At 41.6% G+C, this 9,544-nt stretch overlaps 1 protein-coding gene across 13 annotated transcripts in view; it reads left to right on the forward strand.

Moving 5' to 3' along the window:
• msi1a (musashi RNA binding protein 1a) overlaps window positions 1–7,082 on the forward strand; it is a 330,671-nt gene extending 323,589 nt beyond the window's left edge. For 6 of the 13 annotated variants that reach the window (XM_036961343.2, XM_090218795.1, XM_036961345.2 and 3 more), the window contains one exon: window positions 2,323–7,082. In XM_036961343.2, the coding sequence (XP_036817238.1) occupies window positions 2,323–2,367 (45 nt within the window). In that variant the 3' untranslated portion in view covers window positions 2,368–7,082. The remainder of the gene's footprint in view (window positions 1–2,322) is intronic. The other 7 variants (XM_036961340.2, XM_036961344.2, XM_036961341.2 and 4 more) reach the window with 2 other exon arrangements.
• Window positions 7,083–9,544: the final 2,462 nt, after the last annotated feature.

Consider the following 9,544-nt stretch of genomic DNA (forward strand, 5'->3'; position numbering starts at 1 on the left):
TCTTATTCATAAAACCCTCTGTTGGACAGATGTTTCAGACTGGTGGAAGTGATTGCATGGTGTCACCACTGATCTAGTGACCACTATGAAGCACCCTATGTAGGACCCTATGTACCCCTGTGTAGCCCCCTGTGTAGCCTCCTGTGTAGCCCCCTGTGGACCCCCCTGTGTAGCACCCTGTGTAGCCCCCTGTGTAGCCCCCTGTGTAGCACCCTGTGTAGCCCCCTGTGTAGCCTCCTGTGTAGCCTCCTGTGTAGCCTCCTGTGTAGCACCCTGTTTAGCCTCCTGTGTAGCCTCCTGTGTAGCCTCCTGTGTAGCACCCTGTTTAGCCTCCTGTGTAGCCCCCTGTGTAGCCCCCTGTGTAGCACCCTGTGTAGCCCCCTGTGTAGCCTCCTGTGTAGCCCCCTGTGTAGCCTCCTGTGTAGCACCCTGTTTAGCCTCCTGTGTAGCCCCCTGTGTAGCCCCCTGTGTAGTCTCCTGTGTAGCCTCCTGTGTAGCCTCCTGTGTAGCCTCCTGTGTAGCACCCTGTTTAGCCTCCTGTGTAGCCCCCTGTGTAGCCCCCTGTGTAGCCTCCTGTGTAGCCTCCTGTGTAGTCTCCTGTGTAGCCTCCTGTGTAGCCCCCTGTGTAGCTCCCTGTGTAGCCCCCTGTGTAGCCTCCTGTTTAGCACCCTGTTTAGCCTCCTGTGTAGCCCCCTGTGTAGCCCCCTGTGTAGCCTCCTGTGTAGCCTCCTGTGTAGCCTCCTGTGTAGCACCCTGTTTAGCCTCCTGTGTAGCCTCCTGTGTAGCCCCCTGTGTAGCCCCCTGTGTAGCCTCCTGTGTAGCCTCCTGTGTAGCCTCCTGTGTAGCACCCTGTTTAGCCTCCTGTGTAGCCTCCTGTGTAGCCTCCTGTGTAGCCCCCTGTGTAGCCTCCTGTTTAGCCTCCTGTGTAGCCCCCTGTGTAGCCCCCTGTGTAGCCCCCTGTGTAGCCTCCTGTGTAGCCTCCTGTGTAGCACCCTGTTTAGCCTCCTGTGTAGCCCCCTGTGTAGCCCCCTGTGTAGCCTCCTGTGTAGCCTCCTGTGTAGCCTCCTGTGTAGCACCCTGTGTAGTCTCCTGTGTAGCCTCCTGTGTAGCACCCTGTTTAGCCTCCTGTGTAGCCCCCTGTGTAGCCCCCTGTGTAGCCTGTGTAGCCTCCTGTGTAGCCTCCTGTGTAGCACCCTGTGTAGTCTCCTGTGTAGCCTCCTGTGTAGCACCCTGTTTAGCCTCCTGTGTAGCCCCCTGTGTAGCCTCCTGTGTAGCCTCCTGTGTAGCCCCCTGTGTAGCCTCCTGTGTAGTCTCCTGTGTAGCCTGTGTAGCCTCCTGTGTAGCCTCCTGTGTAGCCTCCTGTGTAGCCTCCTGTGTAGCCCCCTGTTTAGCCTCCTGTGTAGCCCCCTGTGTAGCCTCCTGTGTAGCCTCCTGTGTAGCACCCTGTGTAGTCTCCTGTGTAGCCTCCTGTGTAGCACCCTGTTTAGCCTCCTGTGTAGCCCCCTGTGTAGCCCCCTGTGTCCTTTGGTGTATTGCGGTGAAATGGAATGACGCGACAGATGTAGTCATCAGTTTCTCTAGTTGTCACCGTATGTATTTTTGTCTGATCACCATGGGTCTGGGAGGCAGTGGGTGTACATTTGTTGTTGAAATGCACTGCTAGTGTATATAAAAGCACAGCACCACACAGCACAGTGGAAGCCATCAGAGAAAGCAACAGAGTGAAGTGCAGTTTTCTGTAAACCTGCTTTTAAAAAAACAAACCCCTCATCTAACTGGTAGCTGGGCGGTACTGCTTGTCTCTGTGCATGCTAGGAGTGATGCCCTGTCCATGCCTGCTGCCCCTCTTCCATAAAGCTCTGTGTCGTGTGGTAGCAGGGATACTGCTGGTACCGTATGTTGTGTCTGGGCTGGTGTCTCGCTGCCGTGACCATCCTAGCCTGGAATCCTTTCTTGAAGTGAAGCAGAATAATTGAGTTTGGATTCCAGGCTAGTGCCATCCATCTTTCTGGCAGTGAAAATGCTCCCATGGGATGTAGCACTCGTTCTGCTCTCTCCACAGCAGAGGCTGGGTTTGAGATGATTCAGTTTGGACCATCTGCTGCTTCAACCAATTCGAACCTCTGTCAAATTGGTTCTACCATCAATCAAATGTTTTAGAATCAAGAGAAATGTAAAATGAAGAGATACAATGGCACAGAAGAAAATATTGGCAGTTGAGGGGAAAAGCTGTCAGACATGACATACTGTATCAGTGTTACAGAGAAGGGGGAGCTTTTGGTTTTAACTACTGGCTTTGAATGTCTCCGTTTCCCATTCCAGCAGAGTATTTCAGGAGGCCCGGGGAAGACCGGGCGGAGTTTTTAACTGGCTATGTGAACAGGTGATGCCATCCAACGCCAAGCACTACAGCATCAACCCACAGGAGGAGAGTGGAGGTGGCACCACGTGAAGAAGAACTGAAGAAAATGTCAAAATCATCTCAGAAAAATAAACTACAATCTGCTGTACTATAATCCTAACCTGGTGTTCACATCCATAATATCCAACTGTAACCCAGTAACTTTGTGTAGGATTTTAGTTGTTTATACCTTTGAATGTTCCTTATTTTAAATCGATTTAGTTTATTTTCTTTCATTTCGACGTAGTCTTCAAATTAATAAGGAAGATTCATTATATTTTTTACTTAGGATCAAAAATACACAAATATTGGATACTATCTTAAATGAGTAACTATTTATGTAAACCATTTATTTAAAAAATTGATTGCTATGTTGCTATGGTTGTTTGTTTTCACCCTTGGTAATGTAAAACATTTCAGGTGTCAGTTTGCACATACAGTGCATTCAGAAAGTATTCAGTCCACTTCACATTTTGTTACGTTACAGCCTTATTCTAAAATGTATTACATTGTTTTTTCCCCTCATCAATCTAAACACATTACCCCATAATGACAAAGCAAAAACAGGTTTTTAGAAATTTTTGCAAATGTATTACAAATAAAAAACATCTATCACATTTACATAAGTATTCAGAACCTTTACTCAGTACTTTGGTGAAACATCTTTGGTAGCGATTACAACCTCGACTCTTCTTGGGTATGACGCTACAAACTTGGGAGTTTCTCCCAATGACGCTACAAAATGGGAGTTTCTCCCATTCTTCTCTGCAGATCCTCTCAAGCTCTGTCAGGTTGAATGGGGAGTGTTGCTGAACAGCTATTTTCAGGTCTCTCCAGAAATGTTCGATCAGGTTCAAGTCCAGGCTCTAGCTGGGTGACTCAAGGTCATTCAGAGACTTGTCCCGAAGCCACTACTGCGTTGTCTTGGCTCTGTGCTTAGGGTCATTGTCTGGTTGGAAGGTGAACCTTCGCCCCAGTCTGAGGTCCTGAGTGTTCTGGAGCAGGTTTTCATGATCTCTCTGTACTTTGCTCCATTAATCTTTCCCTCGATTCTGACTAGTCTGTCAGAGTGACCATCAGGTTCCTCTTCACCTCCCTGACCAAGGCCCTTCTCCCCTGATTGCTCAGTTTGGCCAGGCGGCCAGCTCTAGGAAGGGTCTTGGTGGTTCCAAACTTTTTCCATTTAAGAATGATGGAGGCCACTGCCCTTGGGGACCTTCAATTCTGCAGACATTTTTTGGTACCCTTTCCCAGATCTGTGCCTCGACACAATCCTGTCTCGGTGCTCTGTGGACAATTCCTTCAACCTCATGACTTGGTTTTTGCTCTGACATGCACTGTCAACTGTGGGACCTTACAGTGGGGCAAAAAAGTATTTAGTCAGCCACCAATTGTGCAAGTTCTCCCACTTAAAAAGTATATACTTTGTTATATACCCTTTGTTGGCAATGACAGAGGTCAAATGTTTTCTGTAAGTCTTCACAAGGTTTTCACACACTGTTGCTGGTATTTTGGCCCATTCCTCCATGCAGATCTCCTCTAGAGCATTGATGTTTTGGGGCTGTTGCTGGGCAACACAGACTTTCAACTCCCTCCAAAGATTTTCTATGGGGTTGAGATCTAGAGACTGGCTAGGCCACTCCAGGACCTTGAAATAAATGCTTCTTACGAAGCCACTCCTTCGTTGCCCGGGCGGTGTGTTCATTGTCATGCTGAAAGACCCAGCCACGTTTCATCTTCAATGCCCTTGCTGATGGAAGGAGGTTTTCACTCAAAATCTCACGATACTCCATTAATTCTTTCCTTTACACGGATCAGTCGTCCTGGTCCCTTTGCAGAAAAACAGCCCCAAAGCATGATGTTTCCACCCCCATGCTTCACAGTAGGTATGGTGTTCTTTGGATGCAACTCAGCATTCTTTGTCCTCCAAACACGACCAGTTGAGTTTTTACCAAAAAGTTATATTTTGGTTTCATCTGACCATATGACATTCTCCCAATCTTCTTCTGGATCATCCAAATGCTCTCTAGCAAACTTCATGTACTGGACATGTACTGACTTAAGCAGGGGGACACGTCTGGCACTGCAGGATTTGAGTCCCTGGCGGTGTAGTGTGTTACTGATGGTAAGCTTTGTTACTTTGGTCCCAGCTCTCTGCAGGTCATTCACTAGGTCCCCCCGTGTGGTTCTGGGATTTTTGCTCACCGTTCTTGTGATCATTTTGACCCCACGGGGTGAGATCTTGCATGGAGCCCCAGATCGAGGGAGATCATCAGGGGTCTTGTATGTCTTCCATTTCCTAATAATTGCTCCCACAGTTGATTTCTTCAAACCAAGCTGCTTACCTATTGCAGATTCAGTCTTCCCAGCCTGGTGCAGGTCTACAATTTTGTTTCTGGTGTCCTTTGACAGCTCTTTGGTCTTGGCCATAGTGGATTTGGAGTGTGACTGTTTGAGGTTGTGGACAGGTGTCTTTTATACTGATAACAAGTTCAACAGGTGCCATTAATACAGGTAACGAGTGAAGGACAGAGGAGCCTCTTAAAGAAGAAGTTACATGTCTGTGAGAGCCAGAAGTCTTGCTTGTTTTTAGGTGACCAAATACTTATTTTCCACCATCATTTGCAAATAAATTCATAAAAAATCCTACAATGTGATTTTCTGGAGGAAAAAAAAATCTAATTTTGTCTGTCATAGTTGAAGTGTACCTATCATGAAAATGACAGGCCTCTCTCATCTTTTTAAGTGGGAGAACTTGCACAATTGGTGACTGACTAAATACTTTTTTGCCCCACTGTATATAGACAGGTGTGCCTTTCCAAATCATGTCCAATCAATTGAATTCACCACAGGTGGACTCCAATCAAGTTGTAGAAACATCTCAAGGATGATCAATGGAAACAAGATGCACTTGAGTCTCATAGCAAAGGGTCTATTACTATTGTAAATAAGGTATTTTATTTTTTATACATTTGCAAAAATGTCTAAAAACCTGTTTTTGCTTGGTCATTATGGGGTATTTAATCAATTTTAGAATAAGGCTGTTACGTAGCAGCATTTGTAAAAAGTCAATGGGTCTGAATACTTTCTGAATGCACTGTACAAGAAAACTGACATGAACTGATGAGGCTTGAAGAAAGGTGGTGTTAATTAAATTTAAAAAATAGAGTGTAACTAATAAATCTTCTAGCTTTTTTTGTTTCTTTTAATGTTGTTAATTACCTATTTTGGGCAATAAGAGGACTACAATATTTTCACAGTCCTTTTTTACAATTTTTTTGTTGTCAGGAAAGAATAACCTTTCCTTTTAATACTTAGTGAATTCAGATTTTAAGAAAAAAATATATAGCTGTAAATATTATTCAAGTCACTGCATATAATCGTTTCAGAGAGAACCATATTTTTGTGATGGTTCATCATAAAAGGCTGTACTGTGTAAGAGCGCAACTGTCAAAGACGAGGACATTTAATGCTCTTAAATCGTATCATAATCCATTTGTAGCACAAAATTCCATGATAACCCCATTGAGGACTCGATCCTACAAGAACACTGTTGGCTTGCTCTGTAAATACTGTTGTCTTTCTTACTGTGCTAATGTCATACCAGCATACTGTTGTGTCTTCTACATGGTGAGCTCAAAAGTGCACAGCTTCTAAAATATGACAGAAGGTTAACACTGGACATTGCTACACAATGTCTCTCAAAGAGGACACCGGCTCAACTTCTTCTAGACACTTGCAAGTGAAAGGCGACTTACTGTATCTGTCACTGAGATTTTTGAAGTCAATACTATATCAAAAAAAGGACTTATTACAAATCCAAAGCACACTTTTACTTTTTTGTATTAGTTTGAAAATACCAGATGTATATCCAGAGACAATTCATACCAATCTGCATGTGTTGATGTTACATTTTGTTGTTATGATTATCTTAAATGTTTTGTTTTTCTTATTAATGCTATTTATCCATTTTGAACAGAGCACCTACTTTCAATATGACAGGCAATATTTCAAGTCAGATACATTTTAAGTCAATTTATTGGAATGTTTTCTTGAACTGATTAGGAAGGCAAATATCTATGATTACCTCAGCCCTGTGAGTTTTGTCTTAGATGAGATTACAAAGTAATTTATTTGAGGCTTAAACAGATTGAAATTATGAATGGATTATGAGAACAAGTTGTGGCACCGTGACAAGGAAGGAAAGTGACCATATTCTATTTGCACATTTCAAGTGTTGGATATTTAAAATGGTCTTGATAAGATAATACATGAAGGATTGTTTTTTAAGAATAACTTTTTATCCCCATTAGAGATTAGACATCTTGGCTGTTGCAATTGGAAAACGTTTTTTCTGCCCAAAGGGCATTTATTTTCCTAAAAATACGAAAGAATCCATACATAATCCATAGATTGGAGCATTTCGACCTAGCCAAGTCACCGTAGTCACCACAGTCATTTCCTGTAGGGACTGGTTTGCTGAGATGGAGAAGTGGTTCCTCTATAAAAGTTTCAAATTATATTTGAAGAAAGGATTGGATTAATGTATATGCTGTGCAGATTTTGTTTGTCTCATTTCACTCAACAACCAGGTGAAGCAGAATGCTGGATTCTTTTAAAATAAAATGGGGACTTGTTTAAGTAATAATAAATAAAAATAATAAAAATAAAAAATAAAAAACATGTATATTACCAATTCAAAAAAGAGAAAAAAGTATGTTCCCTTGAATGATTTACATTTTTAATCAGAAGGATTTGTATCAATATTTTTGTGGTTGTTAATGATTATATTAATAATAATTATTATACTAACAATATTAGAATGTACTGTACATCCATCCGGTTTTTCTCCATCCCCTGTCACCTTATACAGTAATCTTATGTTGATCATCAATGTATTTCAGTAATATGTGAAAAAAAGTAAACTGCAAATGACCTTGTAAGAGTGCCGTCTTTGATGCCAGTGTAGTGGTTTATACACTTATTTGTTGATCTCTCTTTCCTCCTCTCCGTCTCTCACTCTCCCATTGTCTCACTCTTTCTCTGTCTCCCTCTTCTAGTATTAGTGGTAGGTGTTATGTAGTTAAGATGTAGATGTAGCTATTAGAAGATGTAAGACCAGTAAGGATAGAACTTTCTCTTCTTAATTACCATATTTTTTAAAAGAAAAGCGGACATTAGTTTCAACATCATTTGTCTATTTATTTTCAGTTGTACTGATCTCACATGGTTTCAACTAACCAAAGCAATCATTGAAGACATTTAAATCAAAAATTGCTGTAAGACCGAATCGTAAACAAGGCATTGATTGGATCCCCACCCTTGAATGTTTCAAAAAAATGGGTGTGCCATACTACCTTAAAAGCTAATACTAGATATGCAAAACCGTTTTATTTGTTATTATTTCACAAGAGGGACACAAGCTATAATTATGATTGAGCATAATGGATTTTATTACATAACAGATTAATGATAATAATGGTCATAATAACAATAACTATTATAGATATAATTAATGATGTTTGTGCTCTTAAACCTCTTATATCCCAGTGGCCCCTGGCACTACTATTTTTGGATACAGTTTATTTTATTTTCGGTGTCTACTTAATTCATTATTAATTCATATTAATTCATACTTTAGTTTGAGTTAATTATCAACGTTTGAGAATGTAGTGAATTATTTTTGTACTCATGGAACCATTGGAAGCATATTTTTACTTTAATCAAAGCCCGGGTATCATTTACATTGTAGATTCATTCATACTCCTGCTCTCACGTGCTTAGTCTTCATTTAAGTCTTCTCATTCAAATGGTAGCCTGCTTGTTAGTATAGACATTTGCACTGTGCAATAACTTAATCTTTAAGACCCTCCTGCTAAAGGAAAACAAGACAGTGCAAAAGATATTGATGAGTTGTTATATGAAGGGCTTATTGAAATGATACCTATAGGACATATTTCATTTAAGCAATTCATAGAACCACAGAGAGTTGAGGTAGGATAGGATGTATGCATTGTTCTCATGAAGACTGAGCCAAAATTTCGAAACCTGTTGGTAAACGTGACATTATTGCAGCAGAATGTACCCACCGAGAGCAAGTGTAAAGCTCAGTGGTACATTGCAAGAAACTATCTCTGTTTTAAATATCCCTCTAACAATATCACTATACCTGATTTGCCATTTGATTAGAGTAAAAGTTGGCTGGCTGTCCATTCAAAATAGTTGATACCATCTCTATTAGTTAATAAAAGATTTCAAATAGATTTCACAGCTTGGACTTTAAGGTAGCATGGCTCTGTAGTTGCTATACTTTCCCTTCACATGGACAGCAGTTTACAGCTGATGAATGTTGCACATCTTGCTAGACTACTTAATCATTGGATAATTGTTGGTAAAAAAAAAACCTAAACTAAAAATATATAGATATAAAAAAGACCTGGAAGGTGTTGGATGATATATTGGGAGCGTACTACCGCAACCATTTAAACTTGAATCTTGAGGCAAGTGCTAGGCAATGGCCAAACAAACATCCCATCACTGAAGTAACAGACACACAACGCACACTGTAATAACAGGCATATAATGTTAGTTAAGGATATATTATTGTGTATGTCTATTTGTTGAGGCTGAACCATAATTTCAGATTAAATTAACTCCCTGCTGACTGAAATGTTTACGTAGGCAACACTGTTTGTATTATGTTTGTGTCACACTTAACATTATTATGATGTTTTCCCATGATGCAACATGGTTGGACTGTAAAACGTGGGCTTTAGAAGCTGTGACTGATACTTTAGGGTAAAGCATAATATACAATTATTTCAAACGGGGAATTGTCGGTTAGTGAGTAGCATGGCATGGGCCACTGGTAGAGCAGAGTGTGTGTGTGTGTGTGTGTGTGTGTGTGTGTGTGTGTGTGTGTGTGTGTGTGTGTGTGTGTGTGTGTGTGTGTGTGTGTGTGTGTGTGGGTGGGTGGGTGGGTGGGTGGGTGGGTGGGTACAGGGGGTTTAGGGAAGCGGTACAGTCATTAAAAGTCCTGTGCATCTCTGTAGACATTTGTCTTACTGTACATTTGACCTGACCTTAGCTGAGTCTTTTCTTCTCTCATGCTCCCTCTTGGGTTCGACCTCTGATTGCCTTGCC

This window comes from Oncorhynchus mykiss, chromosome 24 (genome assembly GCF_057628025.1).
Source record: "Oncorhynchus mykiss isolate SJ-2025 chromosome 24, ASM5762802v1, whole genome shotgun sequence".
Taxonomy (NCBI): domain Eukaryota; kingdom Metazoa; phylum Chordata; class Actinopteri; order Salmoniformes; family Salmonidae; genus Oncorhynchus; species Oncorhynchus mykiss.